The sequence below is a fragment of the Dromiciops gliroides genome, chromosome 1 (genome assembly GCF_019393635.1).
Source record: "Dromiciops gliroides isolate mDroGli1 chromosome 1, mDroGli1.pri, whole genome shotgun sequence".
Lineage (NCBI taxonomy): Eukaryota > Metazoa > Chordata > Mammalia > Microbiotheria > Microbiotheriidae > Dromiciops > Dromiciops gliroides.
Genome location: NC_057861.1, coordinates 166,203,319 through 166,226,087, shown reverse-complemented (window position 1 = coordinate 166,226,087; position 22,769 = coordinate 166,203,319). Strand labels below are relative to the sequence as shown.

The 22,769-nt window shown below is 39.4% G+C and overlaps 1 protein-coding gene across 1 annotated transcript in view; it reads left to right on the top strand.

The window, feature by feature from the left end:
- The window catches only part of F13A1 (coagulation factor XIII A chain), a 206,146-nt gene extending 186,544 nt beyond the window's left edge, over window positions 1–19,602 (top strand). The window contains exons 14-15 of the mRNA XM_043968344.1: window positions 2,415–2,551; window positions 17,755–19,602. Of these exons, the coding sequence (XP_043824279.1) occupies window positions 2,415–2,551; window positions 17,755–17,902 (285 nt within the window). The 3' untranslated portion in view covers window positions 17,903–19,602. The remainder of the gene's footprint in view (window positions 1–2,414; window positions 2,552–17,754) is intronic.
- The last annotated feature ends 3,167 nt before the right edge of the window (window positions 19,603–22,769 follow it).

Here is a 22,769-nt window from a genome sequence, read left to right as displayed (position 1 = left end):
TATCAGAATATATGTGAAACCCCTGGTTATATTTTCCCAGCAAGTAATTGATTATAACTGGTTACAATCACAGGTTGAGGGAAAGGATAGAGGATGATGGGATGTTTAATTAATTACCAGTTTTTTATAGATAGAAAGATAGATAGACATATAGATATAGATATATAACACATATACACATGTATGTATGTATATCACATACATTTATAATGCAAATCTTGACTTTCAATCAAAATTAAAACTATTATATCCCTCCCCCCTTAATTAATGACATAAATACTATATACAACGAAGGTCAGTCTTATTTTTCCTAAAAATATTTTTCTTCTAACTGAGCTCTCACTTTCAGCTCCCCTTTACAGTAAAGGTTGTTGGTTTTTTTTTTGTTTTTGTTTTTTAAAGCATTTACTAAATGAAAGGAATTTTTGTAAAGCATTTTCTTTAGAAAAGTCTATGGTTACTACAGGGACTTTCCAAAGCACCAAATTATTGGGTTTTTCCATTGAAACAAAACACTGACCTTGCCCATCTGGCCAAATTAAATGTCATAGACAAGAAGTCAATATGTGAATGTTGGTGAATTATATTTAAGCTGGAATTGCATTTTTAAAGGGAGAAACATTTTTAAATGTAATATTGAAAAAATCAGAAACCAGTGACTTTACAAATACGAAAATCGACACTAATGTCACTGTTTATGACCCTTTGGAAGTATTGGAGTGACTGCCCTGATTTCTAAAGAATATTCATGTAAAAACTTTTCTTCACCCGACCTTAATTGAATTAGCCAAAAGGTACCTGCATTCAAGGTTTTATGAGGACATGAATTCAAAAATACAAATAGGTTGATTGGGAATGCCTTGCCCAACAGGAGGATTGAGTGCAAATAAGTAGAAAGCTGTTGGCACGCCCCCTAGACAATAAAATTTTTTAAATCAACATTTTTTGCCCCAAGTAGTATGCAATAATTTAGTGTTTTCGGCGCTTCATAAATGACATATAACACAGCTTGCCTTTTTGTTGCACCTATCCCACAGTTAAATTAAAAGAACAATAAATGCTGTGTTTATTCCCAAACTGATTTTTCTTCCATGATAAAAGAAGAAAAAAGCATAACAAATTTTCCAATCAAAGCTGATGTTGCTGAACTTGACCTGGCTTTTCACAATTAGTTTTATTTCTAAGGTTAATTACAACATCTCTCCACACAAAAGTCCTACTCTGGTGCTTCATTGTGATGTGGAGGTGACCCTGGGGTCTCTGAGGCTAACCCAGTGAAGCCAGAGCTCAGACAGATTCTACCCAACTTGAAAGGCTTCAAATAGAGGCCCAAAAACAGACTGTACAACCCAAATATGGAATAAAAGAGAGTGACTTTGTACCATTAGATTTTCTATGTGAAGCTAAAACACTCTATCAATGCACCTGGAGGGGAAAGAGGAGGGGGGACAGAGCACCTAAAATAGTTGTTTTAGATCACAGAGCCCCAGCCAAAAAAGAGGAATCCCACAGTTGCTGACTGATTTTGAAAATTTTTTCAGGCTCTGATGGCTTTAGTTCTTTAGACACTAACTTCTAATCTCAACAATAGCAAATAGGTGTGATGAAGAGAAGGAAAAAGGAAAAAAAAAAGAAAGAGAGGGAGAGAGAAAGAGAAGGAGAGAGGAGAGAGAGAGGGAGGGAGGGAAGGAAGGGAAGGGAAGGGAAAGGAAGTGGAGGGGAGAAGAAGGGATGGAAGAAAAGAAAGGGGGAGGGGAGGAGAGGGGAGGGGAGAAAGGGGGAAGGGAAGGAAATCTTGAGCCTTTAATAGCTTAAAATGCCATGATTCAAAATAAAAACACTTTCCCCCCCATTTTTGATGTCTATATTCCTTGTGGTCAAATCAGCTGTGACATCCTCCTGTTCAGCCATGCTGATTTCAAGTGTGTCCTGGAATCTTCCCAGGCAGGTGCATAGCCTTATGGAGACTGTCTCCCACTTCTGGCATCCGGCACCTGGCCCAGCTTTGTTCTGCCAAAGGAACTCTGAAATATAGGCTACCTGGCAGGAAATCTGAGAATCTCCCTAGGAAGGGGGTTCACCTGGTGACTCTCACTATTGAAAGCTGACACCTCAGTGAATGCATTTCTACCTCCTGCTGACAATGAACAGCCACTGCCCTAGCAATTATCCCTTACTCTAATTAGGCATATGGTTTGGTTTGGTTTTTAGAAAAGGAACAAACACCCTACTGAATGGTATTTTCTATCTTCTTGATGTGCAGCTATCAGTCAAAGTGACAAATGACTTTCTCCTCCTTAAGATTCTTCTGACCAAAAGTAGTTGTACCAAATCTTTAAAATGAAAAAAAAAGGAATTTAAGGAGATTTTGTGTGATACTGATAAGTTGCATTTTTGTTCCCTTTGCTCCTTAGGTTCGAGGACAAAAAGTAGTTGGTTCAGATATGGTTGTTACAGTAGAATTCACCAACCCACTGAAAGAAACACTGCACAATATCTGGATATACCTTGATGGACCTGGAGTAATGAAACCAATCAGGAAAATGTTTCGGTATGGATCACACTGACATCAATGGGCTTGCTTTCTCTGTCTCTCATTCTCTCCTGTCCTGTAGCATGGGATAGGGAAAAGGACACCTTGCATTCCAAGGCCGAATTTGTCATTTACTATCTGTGTGACTTTCAACAAGGTATTGTCCCTCTGGCCCTCGATTTCCTTTTCTATAAAATAATGGGACTAAATGATTTCTAAATCCTGTGAAATTCCCCCTACTAGCATAAGAGAGAGAGGATAAGGTAAGGGTTAAAGAACTGGTCTCAGAGTCAGAAAGACCTGGGTTCAGGTCCTGTCTCTGAGACATCTAGACTCTGTAACCCCAGACAAGTCACTTAATTTCTCCATGCCCCAGGCATCTCTCAAAGTTAGAGAGCATGTGCCATCTGAACTAGGTTGATGAAATTCCTCACCAGGGACTCTTTATATCAATAAAATCACAGGTTGAGCCCCCCCAAAAGTATAATTAAATAAAAGCATTATTGATTCCCCTCCATGCCTACTTTAAACCTCCTCAGGTCTAGCCTCCTAATGGGAACTCAAATTCTGAAGGTCCCTCTAAGCAAAACTTTAAGAAGAATCCCCATTTATCTTTATTGACTATAATATAAATCCATTTCCCACAGAGAGGGATAAACAACAACAACAACAACAATAATAGATAAAAACATTTATTGAGTATCTATTTTGTGCTGTATACTGTGCTAAGTGCTTTACAATTATTATCTCATTTGATACCCACAACAAACCTGGGAGGTAGATGCTATTATTACACTCATTTTACAGATGAGGAAACTGAGGCAAACAGGATACCCTCCTTTCAAGTCCCCACTACATGCACACCCTGAAGGGTTTCTTGGATGGCATGCATGACTCTCCTCCTGCACTGTCACTCTGCTTCCTTTGATGCCCACCAGGAAATGCTGAGTACTGGGGTAGAGAATCGAGGTCTGAAGCAATGGCTTTGTCACACTCAGCCATTTAAAAAAGGCAGAAGGTGCTAAGCCTCCATCAATCTTCATGATGAAGTTTATCCCACAGCTATGACTATCACATCCTCCAGTGTTGCTGACCCCAAATTCCTTGAGAAACACAGACACTGGGAGTTGAAAGAGACTTCAGAGTTCATCTAGTCTGACCCCCCACCCATTGCAAAAATTCATTCTTCAATATCCCTGACAGATAGCCATCTTCTTTTATTTCAAGTCTTTCTGTGACAGGGAACTGACTCATTTCACAAAACAGCCGATTTCTTTTATTTTTTTAAAGAACTCTAATTGGTAGAAATTTCCTCCTAAAACTGAAACAATTGGGGCAGCTAGGTGGCACAGTGGATAGAGCACCGGCCCTGGAGTCAGGAGTACCTGAGTTCAAATCCGACCTCAGAAACTTAACACTTACTAGCTGTGTGACCCTAGGCAAGTCACTTAACCCCAATTGCCTCACCAAAAAAAAAAAAAAAAAAAAAAGAAACAATATCTGTCTTAACCTGCAGGGTGCTATGGGATCTGTCTTTAGAAAACCTGAGTTAAAATCCTAGTCCTGCTACTTATTAGCTTTGTAAGCTTGGACAACCTTAAGCAGCTAAGTGACACAGTGAATAGGGCGCAGGTCTTGGAGTCAGGAAGCACAGAATTCAAATTTGACCTCAGACACTAAGCCACGGGACACTGACAAATTACTCTGGCTTTCACCGATTGGCAAATAATAGGTCCCAGCCCAAGCTTCACTTACTCATTGTTTGGGTGTCAATGGCTCAGAGTACATGTAAATAGCAATTGTGTCTGTTCTGGACAGAAACCCTATGGGTCTTCCTCTCCCAGACTGATTCTTTTGTGAAGACAAACTAGTTCATCTCTTACTTCGACTTTAACTACTGAATGGGTGTTACCTCAGACAAACTAAGACCTAAGAAAGATGACTTTAAAAGGCCAAGGTCTCCCACTGCATCTAGGTCCCAGTTATCTTGACCTATGTCTTTCTACTGGACTCTGATGACTCTGGAAGAGAAAGTGAGGCCAGTGATTTTGCACAGCACTGCCTCACTTAAATCCAACTCACTTGCAAGTCAAGACATCACACTGCTGAAAACAGATGAAAGACAACAATCTGTGTGACACTGGGCAAGTCATTTAAAATCCCTAGGCATCATTTTCATGTAAAAGTAGTATTATAATAGTACTAATAATTATTATACTATTATAATAGTATACCTACCTCCCAAGGTTATTGTAAGTAATAAGTAAGATAATACAGGTAAAAGCACTTTGCAAACCTTTCAGCTATTAAAGCTGTAAGGGGCTAAAATTCTAGCTAGTCTGTCTATAATATCTAATGAGTGGTCACCAATAAATTATAAGCTTTAGCAAGAGTTAGACTTTTAAGCATTTATTAAGGAGAATAAGAATTTGGTGAAAAGAAAGAGAAAGGCCTAGATTCATGTATTTATTAAAGAGCAAGCACATTTCTAGCTCCCTTCTCCACCCGAGACCTGAGGAAAGAGAGCAAGAGTACCAGCCTCGCCCCTTCTTCCTCCCACAAGCAGACATCACTTCCCGATGCCAAAGAGCCAGATGTCTTGCCCTCAGACACTTTCTCCTCATGGCGGAGCTTTGCTACAGTAAGTCTCCAGCAGGTGGCGTCATTCCAATCATTACAAAGCTTAAAACTGAACTGAGAGGGGCAGCTAGGTGGCGCAGTGGATAAAGCACTGGCCTTGGATTCAGGAGGACCTCAGTTCAAATCCAGCCTCAGACACTTGACACTTATTAGCTGTGTGTGACCCTGGGCAAGTCACTTAACCCTCATTGCCCTGGGGGAAAAAAAAAAACAAAACTGAACTGAGACTGTTGAGACACCCTGTATAAATGCTAGCTATTATCAATCAGTCATGCAATAAACATTTGTTACAAGTGCTTACTATATGCCAAGTATTGTGCTAAGCTCTAGGAATACAAATAAGGCAAAAGACAGTCCCTGCCCTCAAGGAGCTCACGATCTAATGGAGGAGACAACAAACAAATAGATATATACAAGCAAACTATATACAGGACATACAGGGAATAATTAACAAATAATATTAGGGAATAACAAAGAGAGAGCACTAGAATTAAGAGGGGTTGAGAAATGCTTTTTGGTAGAAGGTGGGATTTTTATTTGGAGTTTAAAGGAAGACAAGGAAGCCAATAGGCAGAGATGAGGAGGGAAAGTATCTCACAAGTAGGGGACAGCCTGGAAAAGTACCTGAAGCCAAGGGATAGAGTGTCCTATTCATGCAATAGCTAGGAGACCAGTTCTACTTCATTGATGATAACCTGGTGGCTAGTAAAGTATAAAAAGACTGGAAAGATAGGAGGGAACTAGGTTATGAAGGGCTTTGAACACCAAGCAGAGGATTTTGAATTTTGTCTTAGAGACGAAAGGCGGGCCACTGGAGTTTACTGAGAAGGGGGTAATGTAGATGGGCCTGTGCTTTAGGACAATCACTTTATTGGCTGAATAGAGGATGAATTAGAGTAAGGAGAGACTTGAAGTAGGCAGATCTACCAGAAGGCTGTTATAATAGAACAGGCCTGAGGTGCCAAGGGCCTATATGAGAAGAGTAAGTGTCAGAGGAGAGAAGGGAGCTTATTCAAGAGATGCTGCACAGATGAAATCAGCAAAGGCCTTGGTTACAGACTGGTTATGAGGAGGAGAGGAGAGAGGCAGAGACAGAGAGAGGGTTAGGATAAGTAGATTTGAAAAATGTCAGCATAGAGATGGTAATTAAATCCATGGGAGCTGATGAGACCATCAAGTGAATTAGTATAAAAAGAGAAAAGAAAAGGGCCTGAGAGACACCTAAAGTTGAGAAGGCATGATCTGGATGGGGATCCAACAAAGCAGCCTGAGAAAGAGGGGTCAGTGGTTAGGAAAAGAATCAGGAGAGAGGGTGTCTCAAAAAACTAGAGAGAAGAGAGTACCAAGAAGAGGGTGGTAACAGTAGTGTTAAAGAGAAATTGATAGAGACCATTGGATTTAACAATTAAGAGAGCAATGATAACTTTGGAAAGAGCAGTTTAAGAGGAACATGAGTACCTGGATTGTAAGGGGTAAAGAAGAAAGTGAGAGGAGAGAAAATGGAGGTGCTAATGACCATTATTGTTATTGTTGCTGCTGCTATTAATAATAATAATAAAAATAATAAGTCTCTTGACAGACCTTCAAGGCAGCTACTTTGCCCACCCCTCTCTTTTTTTGTATTTTCCCCCAGACTTTTCCCTCAACCATCTCTCATATACATGGTTTCCAGACCCCTTTCCATACAAGTTACACTCATCTGGACATGTCCAAGTCAGTCAATGTCTGTTAAAGTTTATGCCTAGAACTGAACACAGCTCTCTAGATGTGAGTTAGTGTGTTTTCAGTTTCCTGATCTCTAGAGCAAATGTAGGGTGTCTCAACTAGCTTACTCTCTGATAGTTTAAAATGGCACTAAGACTTTTGGGACCTAATTACTGTAATTAAAGCTGGCCTTTCTGTAGCAAATTTACATTTGGAAAACATTTTATGTACAATATCCATCAGTCTTGCAACAACTCTGTGAAATGGTACAAGTATTATAGATGCTTTTTACAGATAAGGAAACATCTACAAATGTCCATGGGTCATTTAATAATACTACATACCATGGGCAGTATTTGAACACACATCTTTTTTTAAGATCCATGAGGGCAGGGTCTGTCCTTTTCCTCTTTCTGTATCCCCAGTGTTTAGCACAGTACTTGGCACAGAGTAGGCACTTAATAAATGTTTATTGAATTGAATTTTTTAACCTCAACTCCAGCCAGGTTCAGTTGGACATTGTTGCTGTTTGTCTTTTGTTTTCGAATAGGATCAGTGACATCACAGGTGATATGTTGACTTGCAAGTGAATTGGATTTAAGTGAGGCAGTTACACAAAGTGGTCAGCCTCACTCTCTTCCAGTCATTGAGTCAGCTGGCAAGACAAGACTCCTATAAAGGATGATTTTATAAAGGTTGAGGAAGGAGATATGGGATTCACATAGCCCTGGAAACTGCCTTGTGACATGAAAACCATAAGAATTTTTAAGGTCTACTTTGTAGAAATCCTTCTCCTCTGAGTTATCCCTGTGGCTATTGGTTTCAGGCCTATCTCAATCTTTATATTTTGCCATTTTAATACCAATGTTTGCATTAATGTCATTTGTATCTCTCAAATGTCAAAACCCCATGAGTTCCCTAGTCCATGATTACTCCCTGTGTGACCTTGGAAAAGTAACTCAAGCTTTCTCAGTTCTCTCACCTATAAAATGATAAGGTCAGGCCATCAGAGATATTAACTGCAACACTTCCAAATAGGACCCGAACCAGATCAAAAAGTGACTGGGGCAGGGGGCAGCTAGGTGGCCCAGTGGATAAAGCACTGGCCTTGGAGTCAGGAGGACCTGAGTTCAAATCCAGTCTCAGACACTTGACACTAACTATGTGACCCTGGGCAAGTCACTTAACCCTCAGTGCCCTGCAAAAAAACAAACAAAAAACAGTGATTGGGAATTATACAACAAAATAAATAAAAATACAATGGAATGGGACAGCTAGGTGGCACAGTGGATAGAGCACTGGCCCTGGAATCAGGAGGATCTGAGTTCAAATCAGTACTTAAACATTTAACACTTATAAGCTGTGTGGCCCTGGGCAAGTCACTTAACCCCAATTGCCTCACCAAAAAAAAAAAAAAACCCACCATATAGACAAACAAAAAAATACAATGGAACTGAATAATGTTAACATGTGGTTTTCAAAGTTAGCTTGCTGCCCACAGGAATCCTTATGTATGGTTTAGTAGCCCCTATTTCTATTTTAGTTTAACACCACTGACCTTTAAAGTCCCTTCCAGCTCTAAATTTAGGATATTATGAGGAGACTAATCAGTCTGGAGAGTTCACTACCTCTTATTTATGCAATAAGTAGAAGGGGAAAAAAATGAGACTTTTTAAAAAACTAGCAAGTAAAAAGTATTCAGCTACTGAGCTCTACCATACAAGTCACAGAAAAATGAATTAATTTAGAAATCATGCCTAGATAGAGAGAGGTCAAAACAGACCACCCTGCTTCCGTCAGAGACAGCAGCCTCAATCACCCATTCTCACACCTCCCCACACTAATCAACTACAGGAATGTCTCAGGCAAAGGCAAATAATGCTCCTTCTTTTTTACAAATGGCTCCCCTGCTGCTGCATCCATTTTTCCTCCTTCTCATCCTCTATCCCCCAAGCTTTTTGATCAAGACTCCCCTTCCCTTTGGTCATTATTACAGTATCGAGAAAAAGATCTGTTCCCAAGAGACCTCCCCTGCCAGGCATCTGTTGTGTGGGAATGAGCCCACATATCTGTCTGCAGGTGAATAACATGCCAGCTAATACAAAGGGATTTAATGTATAGGTGTAGAGTAGGGGGTGGGGGATGCCAGTCATTCGAAAACATGACCCCTGAATTAATTCTGTTCTATCTTGTGAAGACTCATCCAGATGAGATCTTACAGGAGCTTAATTTTACTATCCCTCCTTCACCCTTCTTGAGATCTATTACCTTTGGAGGCACGAAGGCCAAGGGCAAGGAGAAAGAGGGGAGGAGCAATATTGTGGCCAAAATAAATGATTTGATCCATGCCTCAGCTCCACCAAGAAATATGTCCTCGATTGACAAGATGGATATGGAGAATGGTTCTTAGGCCATTAAGGCTCTTGTCAAGAACCACATCCATGGTATAACCAATCCCGGATACATGAAACTTCATGGTTCAAGGAAGGTCAGAACTTGGTAAGAATAACTAGTGGCTCTTTTTATGCATTATTTAAATCACTGGAACAAGGGACATTTGCAATGAAGAGGGAGTGTCTATCTTACCATAATATGCCTAGGCCAATACAGTTCAATTCAAATGTAGGAACTACAAGGGACTTTAGCATTGTAGATGTCTAGCCAGAGAATGACTGCCCTATTTAAGTAATTCAGGGTCCTGGAACAGGGGAATCAGGAAGACCTGAGTTCAAATCCAATCTCAGACATGAGGTGTGGGACCCTGGGCAAGTCACAACCCTTATTTGCCTCAGTTTCCTCATCTATAAAATGAGCTGGAGAAGGAAATGGCAAACCATTCCAGTATCTTTGCCAAGAAAACCCCCAAAGGGGTAACAGTCAGACATGACTAAAAATGACTGATCTCTCTCTTTCTCTATCTCTCTCTCTCTTTCTCTCTCTCTCATTCTCACTCTCTCTCTCTCTCTCCCCTCCATAGATATATACATATATACATGTGTCTATATATACATATATAGGCACATGTGTGTATATGTACATGTATGTGTGTGTACATATACCATATATCCATATATGGTATATAGCTAACCTTCACAAGATAGAACAGAATTGATTCAGGGGCCATGTTTTCAAATGACTAGAATCCCCCACCTTCTACTGTAAAGCTATATATTAAATCCTTTTGTATTTGCTAGTGTGTTATTCACTATAGTATATAGCTAAAATATATTTAGCATATATAGTAAATATATAATTTTATATTATATTATATAAAATATAATATATGGTAAAAATTATATAATGGGTCAGAGGCAGCTTGCTTTGTTGACTTGATCTAATTTGGGGGCACAAAGATCAACTATATAAGGAATTTGCCACCTTTTTGTAGTCCAGAGATGAGGAGGGCTACACGCCAGCCTACTAAAAGGCTGAGGGCCTGGGAATTCAGTGGCTCAAGAATATAAAATTGGATGAAGAATGGAGGGGAGAGATACCATTTCTCATCCTTCATCCTATGCTCACATCCTCTCTAGTATCAGAAGCACTGTGACTTTCAACTTTTAAGTTTCTATTTTCAGAGGGTATGTCAACAGCTTATTTTCCAGACTTAATTTTCTTTAACAAAAAATAAGAAAAATTACACTCAGTGAGTTATTGAGAGGAAAATGTCCTGACTGTTATTTTGGTTTTTCATATTAAGTTTCCTGGGCAGATCAGAGGCTGTGAGTTAGGCATACAGAGGACAAACCATAGGTAGTTGCAGTTTATTGTAATAATAATCTCATTTGCCTGCATGTATTCAAGATGATAAATGGCTATTGGATGCTGATGGCTCAGCACATTACTTGGAATCATTTATCACAACATCTATTCCCAGGCAAATGAGATTATTCCAATGTTACTTCATTTACCAGTGGGGGAGGGGGAGGAATAATTGTCTTTTTTTCCTTACATTGTGCTTTTATGATCATCGTGTGCAAACCATGTATCTGTATATAAATGAATATGGCAATACACATATTCATTTAGTATGTATGAATGATCAATACATTTGTATTTGGGGGAAGGTCACCCTGGACCTGTGACCTTTTGTATAGGGAACACTCAGTATAGAACCTCCCACCACCAATGCAGATTGGCAACTACTATAGGACTTAGGAACTTTTCATCAGGGAGTTGCCCTGGGAGCTGAGAGAAATTGATCTGTTCAGAGTCACATAGCCAGTATGAGTCAGAAGTGGGATTTAAATCCTGGTCTTATTGACTTCAATAAGCTCTCCATCCACTATGCCACATGTCCCCCCTTCTCCCCAGTATATATACATCAATATATGTACATATAAATGCAAGGTTAGCTCAGTCAGAGGAGAATGCAGAAATGATTATGAGCCATTAAAAATTAACTGAAAATATAGGCAGTGCTGGATTTGAAGCTAGGAAACTCGGGTTATTGTCTTGGTGGTTCAGCTACAAACTCTTTATTATGGCTTTATGCAACTATTTGTGTCAGTTTTAGTAATAATAATAATAGCAGCAGCAGCAGCTAACATTGATATAGGGCTTCAAAGTTTGCAAAGCATTTTGCAAATATTACGTAATTTTATCTTCACAACAACCTTGGGAATTAGGAGCTATTATTATCCCCATTTTCTAGATGAGCAAAGTGAGACCATACAAGTGACTTGCCCAGGATCATATAATATAGTAAGTTTCTGAAGCAGGATTTGAACTCTTCTCATTAGAGTCCTGTGCTCTATCTGCTGTGCCGCCTAAGTTGTGGTGATGGTGTAGTAGTAGTAATTGTTGTTTTCTCAGCTTTAAAATGAGGGAGTCCAACTAGATGACCTCTAAGATTCCTCCAATTTCTAATTTTGTGATCATCCCTATACTAGAAGCTTATTCATTCCTTTATGGCCTTATTCTTTCCCTAAATGCCTTCAATTTTACATCCACTATCAAGATCCAGCCTTCCAGAAACTCAGTTTCCATAGCTGTTAAGGATTCTTCTAACCAGGAACTCATCTCTATGCTATTGTTTCTTCTGGAACTTGAACTTGAAGCATAAAACACGATGATCTATAATAACTCAGATATGTTTGGATTACTCTAGCCTCAGATTAAATGCTTTTTATTTCTTATATGAATGGGAGGGAGGAGAGGTGGAAAGATCCTAACTCTATTATAATTCCAGGTGGCTTAGCATAGTAACAGGCTAAAAAACAAAACAAAACAAAACAAAATCACTTTGGACACTAAGCAATCTAGATTGACCATCGACACTGAGTAAAGAAATCTTCTAATTAAATCAACCAGATTTTTCCACTTTACTGTATATTCAGCTGAAAATTTGTCCTAAAATAGGCTATGTTTACACAATACCAAAACAAATAGTCAATTTAGTCAATTCTGTAAAATGGCCAATCAATGTAAAAAAACGAATGTAAGGTTAAATTAGGTTTCTGCGTTGAGTTATCCACTTGGGATTCAGAATTACCAATCCTACTGCTGTGAGATAGTAGACATTCCTATAAACAACAAGAAGGAGAAGTGGGGGGGGGGCGGTGCAGCTAAATGGCACAGTGGATAGAGGATCAGCCCTGGAGTCAGGAGGATCTAAATTCAAATCCACACTCAGACACTTGACACTTACTAGCTGTGTGACACTGAGCAAGTCACTTAACCCTCATTGCCCCACCAAAAAATAAATAAATAAATAAAAGGAGAAAGGGAACAAACATTTATTGCATGTCTACCGTGTGCCAAGCATCATGCTAAGTGCTTTACAAGTATTAACTCATTTGATCCTTACAACAACCCTATGAGGTAGGTGCAATTGTTATCTTCCCCATTTTATAGTTGAAGAAACTGGGGTAGACAGAAGTTAAGTGACTTGCCCAGGGTCACAGAGTTAAGAATTATCTACAGATAGATTTGTTGTACTCAAGTCTTCTTGACTCTAGGTCTAACACTCTATCTACTGTGCTATCCAGCTACTATTTAACAGCAAAGTTAACCATGGAAGCAGCAGTGGATAAAGCACTGGATTTAGAGTTAGGAAAATCTGAGTTCAAATATGACTTAAGACACTTACTGGCTATGTCACCTTGGGCAAGTCACTTACCTCCTTTTGCTTCAGTTTTCTCATCTGTAAAATGAACTACAGAAAGAAATGGCAAACCATTTTAGTATCTTTGCAAGAAAGCTCCATGGACAGTATTGGGATCACAAAGAGTCAGACATGACTGAGCACCTCATCTGATTAATTAAAAAAAACTTTTCAACCAGGTTCACAGCTTGATACAGGCTCATCCACAATATATTAATTGTATAATATAAATAATATTGTAAATAGCATAATATTTTGATAAAAATAAGAAATATTATTTATATAATATGAAACTACTCATTATATTTTTGTTTATTACTTTATTTTTAAATTAATAGAGGCAAATAATCCTCATATTCTCATAACTGGTGCTTCTAATTATTAGCATAAAACACATATTCAGGCAGGATTGTTTTGGAATATAAATGCACCCCAGTACATACATGGTCAGTTTTTACTCAGTATTATTCATAGCCCATACACCAACATTTCCAACTTGTTATTAACTTTTCAGCAGCTAAAAATGTGTTAGGCATTAGACAGATCTTACATTATCCTCCCTGTAGAACCAACAATTTTAGTAACAGTGAAGCAACTCAGAGCTTTAGTCCAATTTCTGTTTGGTATGTTATAATTTCTCTCTCTCTTTTTTTTAACTGCTACTTTTGCCCCTCCGGTCACTATCAACCCAGGTTGCCCATTCTGTTGAACAGTGGCTTTCTTTAGCTGAGTACCAGCTTTTCAGAAGGCAACATTCAGCCATCTGATGAAATGCAGAAGAATATAAAAGCGTGGCATGTGAACATAATAGTTGGTGCTCTAAAGCTGAGTCTGGGAATGTACATGTAAAGACAGGGGCAAAAAGGATTTTCTTTTTTGGAGTGGGGAGGAAAAAGATGAAGTATTCTGGGCCCTGCATTAACTAGGCCAGTCCAGAATCCAGGTTCAGGGGTTAAAGTAGTAATAATGACCAACTTTACTCATCAAAGGAAATGAAAAGAATAGATTTCTAAAGTGAAAAAGCATATCAAAGGTAATTTCCCCCTATATTAACAGTCACCATGGAAACCAATTAAGTAAGTTAGTAATATAGAAAAGCCTTTTCTCACCTGCAGTAGGAGCTCAGGTATATCCTACAACTCCAGTTCCCAACCCTTTGGACTTTTATGCCTCCAACTGCAAGAAAGCCAAACTGTCTCCTTCTGTGATTGACCTAGCCTAGGTGCTGTCATACGTAATATGCCAGGTGTTGGGCGGGCCTGCCAAGGGAAAGGGAGAAGATGAGGAAGACACCGTGGCTAACCATGTTGGGAATGCCACACCTCACTCCTTCTCAGCAGTTGCCTTGAACCATGCCCACTCCTACCCCAGATCCAGATGTCTAAAGGAGAACAGCAGAGGGAGCTCCTTCAATGGATAAGGGGAGGGAAGGAGGGAAAGAAGAAAACCAAAGAAAAGATAGGACCATAGCTTAGGGTAGACAGGACAATGGCGAGAAGGCAGAACTCCTCAACAGCCTCACTGACCAGCATCCACAACTCAGGAAAGGCAAGTGTCTGATTTGTAGAATCATAACATCACAGAATTATTAGTTATAAAAGGCAACAGAGGGGCAGCTAGGTGGCACAGTAGATAGAGCACCGGCTCTGGATTCAGGAGGACCTGAGTTCAAATCCAGCCTCAGACACTTGACACTTACTAGCTGTGTGTCCCTGGGCAAGTCGCTTAACCCCCATTGCCCTGCAAAAAAAAAAAAAAAAGGCAACAGAGAGATCCCCTGAACAACCTTCTTCTTTTACTGATGAAAGGCTTCAAGTTGTCCGAGATCCAGAATGCTGAAGGGATTTACCCAAGTCCTGAGCCTTAGGAAAAGCAGGGGGATGTGGCCAAGGGTTAAAAGGCCTGGGTTTTATAAACTGAGTCAAATTTCTAAAACCCAGGCCTTTTAACCCTTGGCCACATCCCCCAAAGGACTATTGATGAAACATACTATCCACTTCCAAAAAAAGAACTGATATTGATGAAACAGACTGAAGCATGCTATTTTTCACTTTCTTTCATTTTTTTCTTTTATTCAAGTTTTCTTATGCAAAATGACTAATAGGTTAATGTTTTACATAATAGTACATGTATAACCTATATCTGATTGCTTACCACCTCAGGGAGGAGAAAGGGGAGGGAGGGAAGGAGGGATAAAAATTGGAACCCAAAACTATAAATAAAAATGTTTATTACTTAAGAAAAAAAAGGCCTGGGTTTGAGTCCTGGCTCCATTCCATATATAAGCTGTCAAGTCACTTGAACCTTTCTGATACTTACTATCTGTGTGACCTTGGTCAGCCGGTGGTCAGTTAGGCAGTCAGACAAAGAGAGTTCTAGGCATGAGACACAGAGATGAGAGATTGATGTCTTTGTGGAAGTGCAACAGTCCACTGTAGCTGAATCATACAGTTGTCGAGAAGGGAAGGATGGAAGAAGGCTGGAAAGTAAGAAGGGGCCAAGTTAAAATAGCTTTAAATACCAGAGTCTGAATTTGAGGCTACAAGTCATTTAGCCTCCATGGACTTTAGTTTCTTCATCTATCAGTTGGACTAGATGACTGTTAAGGCCCCTTCTAGTTCTAAACCTGTACTTGAAGACCTAAGCACTTGAATATAATGATTATGCAAAATGTTATACAAACATGAACTAAAATTAGAAATATATTCCTGTGCCATCCAATAGAGATCCAGAAATGCCAGTCTTCCCACCATGGGATGGTCTCCAAGAAACTTGTCTAATCAGACCTTATGGTACCAAAAACATTAGCATCAACAAGGCAGGGGCCCACAGAATAAAGTTGAATAGAGACATACAGAGGTCTGGACCACCTTGCCCTCACTTGCCCTTAAACGTTAGCCTTTAGACAAGAGTCTCTAGACCAGAAATAATCCAGAGGGTACTCTCTGAGGCTTCAGAGATAATGAGTGGAAGTTACAATGAACTGTCTTAAATTAATTAATTGATTCAACAAATATGCATTAATTCAACAAACATTTATTAAGTCCCTACTACATATAGAACTCTGTGTCACATACTAGGGAAGGTATACAGCTGTATACTACTCAAACTTTATATCTTCCCTAGCTCCTGACCTCATGGTTTATAAAGAAAATTAGAAGTACTAGTACTAGTAGTTAGAAGTACTAGAAGTAGTAATAGTAAATAGTAGTGGTTGTATTAAGTAGAAGTAAATACAAGTTAGTAGTAATAAGCAATAGTAGTAGTAGTAGTTAGTAGTAGTAAGTACTAGTAGCATTCGGTAGTAATAATAAATAGTAAGGAGGAGGAGGAGCGAATAGTAATAGCAGTGATAGTAATAAATAGTAAATAGTGGTCATAGCAGATAGTAAGTAGTAGCAGCAATAGCAAAAGTAATATTAAGTAGTAATAGCAATAGCAATAGTAATAGTAGCACTAATAACAGTAGTATTAAGTACTACTAGTAGTAAGTAATAGTGGTGATAGTACTAGTAATAAGAAATAGTGATAATAAATCATGGTAGTAATAGTAATATAAGAACTATTACTAGTAGTAAGTGGTAGTAGTAACAGTAGTTAGTAGTAAATAGTTAATTATAGCAGCAGTTAGTAGTTGTAAGTACTAGTACTGTTAATAATTAGTAGTAAATAGTAAGTAGTAGCCGTTAGTAGTAAGTAGTAATATGTTGTAGTAAATGGTAGTAGTAAGCAGTAGTAGTAAACAAAAGTAGTAGTAATAATAGTAAGTAGTGGTGGTAATAGTAAGTAGCAGTTGTTGTTCTTGTTTTTGTTGTAGTAATTCTTATTTATATAGCATGTTAGGTTGGCAAAGGCCTTTCCTCACAACAACCGTGTGAGGTATAAAAGCCAAGTATTATTATTCCTACTTTACAGATGAAAAAATTGAGTGATTTGTCTGTGGTCACACAGCAAATAAACATTTTCCTCGTGATTTGTCCCAGGTCTCATGGCTGTAAGTCTAACATGATATACAATGTTATATGATGATTTCATTACAGAGGCTGTGGAGATGTACCATAGAAGGTCTGAGGGGGAAGAATGTTAATCATGGATTTAATGGAGGAGGTAGCATTTGAGTTCAGCTTTTAAAGGTTGGTTAAGAATTCAACAGGAAGAGGGCAGGGAAGGCATTTCAGACCTAAGGAATGCCATCAGCAATGGCCTAGGAGGCTGCATAGCATGTTTAGGGAACAGACAGTGAACCAGAGTAGGTCACCAAAGTAATGTGAGTTGGAGAAGACCTTTGCAGTCCATCAGATCTGGGGCACCAAATAAGGAATGAAGGCAAACCTCATATCATTCAATCTAGCTCTGGCTGTAATTTGTTCACAGAGCTGAGTAATAGAGCATCCACAGCACAGATGAGCCATGTGGCGGAGTGGGTAGCAGCATGGTCAAAGGAAAGAGTCCTTTAAAGTCAGGGGACCTGAGTTCTGATCCCAACACTCCCACTTATTACTTGTGTGGCTTTGGACAAACCACCCAACCACTTTGGTCTCAGTTACCTCATCTCTAAAATGAGAGGGTTAGACTAGCTGGCCTCTAAGGAGGCTCCAAATTTGTGTGATCCTATGTCACTGTCTCCACATCTGAATTCTCCCATATGGAGCTTGGGATGCATGTCCCTTCAAGAAGCCAGGATGACGGACCCTCATGGTTCATACTACTCCCTGATGGGAAGTATGGAAAGTAAAACCTTTTCTGTGTTCTCTCCTTTTCATCTTTTCAGTGAACTTCCACCCAATTCTACCTTGACTTGGGAAGAAGTGTTTCGGCCCTGGGTTCCTGGCTCACGGAAACTGATGGCTACCCTGAACTGTGATGGCTTGAGACACGTGTATGGGGAGCTTGATCTCGAGATTCAAAGAAGGCCCTAGGTGTAAACCTGCAAGGGAGAAGGCAGAAAAAGCTTCTCTTCCAAGTCTTGGTTAAGAAATTCTGATGCAAAGATAGGCCAGCTCTTCTTTTATCTTAGGTGCTAGCACATTACACATTCTGGAAGGCAAGGCCAAGAAGTGAAAGGGCCGGTATGCACTCGACATCCAATAAGAAGCTTTCTACCACACTTTTCCAAATTCTGCTTCCTCGGTCTGGAGGTGCATGCAGACAAGCTGGAGAGATCTTGAATAATTCCAGCTTCTAAAGTGTTCTGAGCATTAGCTTTAATTAAGTTCTAATTAAGCTCTAATAGCTCATCAAACTAAAAGTTATCATTTATCATGGCAAACGGCTCAGACTCCAATAATCAGAGGGATTTTCTAACCCAAGTAATTTGCTTGTGCCCTGATTTGATTTCAGACAAGATTTCCAGTGCCCAGGAAGTAAATATACAAATAAACAAAGACCCTCCAAAAAGAAACACCACACAAACACACCTTGATCCAAGTGCTTTCTTTTTGTGCTTTCTGCCCATGAATGTTTCTCACCACACACACACACACACACACACACACACACACACACACACCTTCCGCCACAGCAGCATTTTCTATATGGGTTATATGAGGGGAAGGGCTTCCAAAAAGTCTCTAGCACCTACAGCAGAGGGACTGCCTGCCAAATTTCACAGATTTACTGTGTGAAAAGACGCAGCCCCATCTTAACAAACTACATTTATGAGGAATGTAATCACCTAAGAGATATGGAAGCAAGGGCACTACTCAGGCCTTTTAAAACAAGACAGCTTTATGGTGCATTTGATAGGAGATGTCAGACTGTGGCCTCATGCACAGGAGCCTTTTAGCTCCTAGAGTTAATGAAGTATGGTTATAAAGTACTAAGACAGGTTTGTGGAGTGTGTGGAATCTGTCTCACTACTTTAAATTCACACTTCTTCCTTGTGTCCTGAATCATTCACCTCCCCAGAAATTTAGGCCCTAGAAATTCCTTTTAGAACCATGTCAACTAGGCCAACGCTATGGATGGAGTGGTCAGTTTGGTGGATGGAGAAGGATTGATTCCTACTAAATCTTTCCAGATATTTGTATCTTTCATTCAGTAACCTCAGCTAGAACTGGGATGCTGAAAACGGATATTTACTCAGTCTTGCAAATGGCCACTAGTGCTGTGATGCTTCAGGCAAATGATAAAGAATGTCGCATTCATTCATTTTATTCCCTGAAGGGAATGGTACAATTGGGACAGTGCTTATTTGCAATGCTGGTTTATGTTAAAACTCTATCAAAATGCCCAAGAGAATGGTCTAGATCAGAAGATTGTGATTCTTAGCAAAACTGCACAGTAGGATAGAGAACTGGGGTATGGGAGGCAGGGGTCATAAAGGATAGAATTGTATACTCAGAGTCATATGGCCACCATTGGTGGAAAATTGGGTCTTGGATGCCCTTCCCAGGCATCTAGACATAAGTCCTACAAGAGTATTTTAATCAATGCTAAGGCTTTTTTAAAAATCACTTTTATTAAGTAATGTCAAGAGCTTTTGCTGAATCTTTTGGTAACCAAATTTCTGAAAGTTTTTGCTATGCTACAAACTAGCTTGACTGTTATTCACTTGCATGTTCTAATTAACCAGTATGTAATGGAACCTTAAAATAAAATTCATCCCATTACACTTGTATACGGCACAAGGGCTCCTCGTTTTATTTCAGATCCATAAGACCATCAGCCACTCCTGCCTCAGTCACAGAAGTCAAAGTCTGACAGCAAACTGTCTGCAGAGAATGTATGTTATTTTTGTGATTGACTTTTAAAAAATACTTAAATCCTAGCTCTGCTACTTTGTGACTATGGGCATGCCATAGCATCTCTCTGTGCCTCACTTTCTACATTTATTAAATGAGAGGCTCGAGCTAGGTAACCTCTATCCTTTCTTCCACATTTAAAACCTATGATCCTTCAGTCCTCCTTGGGAGTGGGGAGGATGGGGAGGGAATCTGGATAGCAGTCCCCTTCCCTTTGCAATAACATCATAAAACATCAACATACTGTTAGTCATTGTTTCTCTTGTTGGGGTCCCAACAACCTCATTCATTAAAAGAAGAAGGCCATATGTTAAGGACAGAACACAACAACACTCATCAGAATTAATAGAGGAGCACAAGAAAAATTTCTCAATAGTGAGATAATCAATTGGTAAACCACTGCTAATAATGAAACCAACAAAATGAACATCAACACAAGTCCAAGTCTGTTTGTTGGCACCAATTTGACGCTACTGGCCAAAGGTATAACTAGGAGGGGGGCCACGTAACTTTCTCTCAGGGTGCCAAATTTAGAGAACACTTATGGCATAGAAGCGACTGACTTCTGTTGGCATGGAAACAGTTGAGTTTAATGGCCAGTTAGCAAGAATAATTAAAATGGGAAACTATTAAAACAGGATGAGTTCCTTCCTCCACCCAACCCTGCTCTTCCCACCCCCTCAGTGGAGTCCTAGGAAAGACCTTGATTTTAAAAGGCCAAGGTCATCCATAGCAGTATGTGGCATATCATAAATATTCACAAATTGTTAGGATTTGTTGAGGGGGAAAAAAGGCAAGATGGACTAGCAGGCAGAGAACAGATATCCAAATCAGGAAGACTTGGCTCCAAGGCCTGACCCTGATATATACTCTCTGTGTGACTTAACCTTTCAGTGCTCTGGGCCACCCAAACTGCGCAGGTAGAGGGAGTTTTCTCACACTTGTCCAATGAAGTCACAGTTCCAGTTCCCATTCCTTGAGGGGAAACAAATGTTTCCTTGGTCCTCATCTGTCTGCAAATTGGACCTAACGTTTGCTTTAACTTTTGTTCCCTACACCCTTTTGCATTATCAAAGTTTTATAGAAACTGCATTCAAATGGTTCTTTTAAAATGGGGTGACAAAATATAGCCCCACAGGCCAAATTGGCCCTTCCACCTGTTTTCGTATGGGGACTGCAGTTGGTCTGCAGTGGATAAAGGGAATGGAACATGCACCAAGTCCACTACTTTACCCCCACCACTAATAAGAGATTTCACCCAAAAAGAGTACATAAAACATAGAGTTTTTCTGACTTTGCCATTCTCTGCTCCAACCCAAAGAGCTAACGCTGGACCTTTACAAGGTAACCAGGACTTGTGCCAATACACAAAGATTAGTAGAAACTCCACATTTTGTCCGTTGCCACTGTCATCTCCATTTGCCCAGTTCTAACTATCTAATTATCTGAACATTTAATAATGACTCACATTCCTATAGCTCTTTAAAGTTTATAGAAAGCTCCCCTCACCACCACCCTATGAGGTAAGTAGTACCATTATTGTTATCCATATTTTACAGATGAGGAAACAGCCCTATATAAGGGGAAGTAGCATGCCCCAAATCACATAGCTAGTCAAAGGGAGAGCTGAGATTTGAAGCCAGGTTACCCAACTCCCCTGACCCTAAGTACTACATTCTTTCTCCTATACAATACAGTCTCTCTTGCTACAATCCTTGCTATTGCCAATTATGTTACATTGGGACAAATAACATGTTTTGACTATAATGTACATCACTGGAAGAGGAACCCACATCTGTCAGATCACAGATGCACTGGAGCTTTGGAAGACAAATGGAAATGACTCCTTAAGTTGGAAAACACAATTCTTTTGAGGGTCTCCAGATTCCTTAGTCACTAGAGCAGGTAATTTAAGAACAGCCACCAACCACACTGGACATCCTCCTGCCTATTTCATCATCAACTAGTCCCAGGCATCCATAATGAAGCTGAGAGTAATGGAAAGCAGTTGGGAAGACACACAGTCCCATGAAAATTCAAAGGGACTCCTATCTCCTCTCTACCATGTAGCCAGAGTTGACTGGTATGTTTGATCCCAATTTTGTTCTCTTGCCTTCTATATTTATATATTAGACACAGAAGACTGAGCTCATACATTGTTCCCCTGTCTTGGTCATAACCAGGAGTTCAATATTTATGGCTGCAATAAAGAAATGTGCCTTATGTGTGGATCGTTAAGAAAGAATGCTTGATATTTTCAATAACACCACAATTAACTCTATTGAGTGCACAATACTGAAAACCCATACAGATCAACAAAATGTTATTATTGACTCAAATTGAAAAAGAAGAATGCAATAAAACTTTCTGAGGAAAAGCAACAGCAGGCTTTAGCCATATCTTCTCTAGCAAAATGAAATAAACAGTGGAGGCCATTAGCTGAGTAATTTGAACTGAAAGTCCTGGTTTTGAATTTCCTATATGTTGGAGACCTTATTGTGCACAGCCTTGCCTCTTCCTAGTTACAAATCTTGTGTCATTTACCATGGCAGATGTGTGATTTCACCAGCATAGAAAACTCTCATTATGAAAACTCCTTTCAGTAATAAAGTTCTAAATGTATTTATAATTTAATAGAGAAGTCCTACACAAAATAATTTCCTGAAGCTCAGAGCAATTAAGAATCATTTACTGTTGTGCTATAGGAAATGATGAGATGGATGCTTTCAGAAAAACCTGGAAGGTCTTACATGAACTGATGCAAAGTAAAGTGAGCAGAACATTGTAAATAGCAACAGCAAAACCGTATGATGAACAACTGTGAATGACTTGGCTGTTCTCAGCAAAACAATCATCAAAGACAATTCTGAAGGACTTATGATGAAAAATGCTGTCCACTTCCATAGAAAGAACTGATGGAGTCTAAATGCAAAATGAAACTTTTTTAAACTTTATTTTTCTTGGAGTTTTTTCGGTTTGTGTTTTCTTTCACAACATGAATCACATGGAAATAAATTTTACATATCTGAAAACATATAAACTA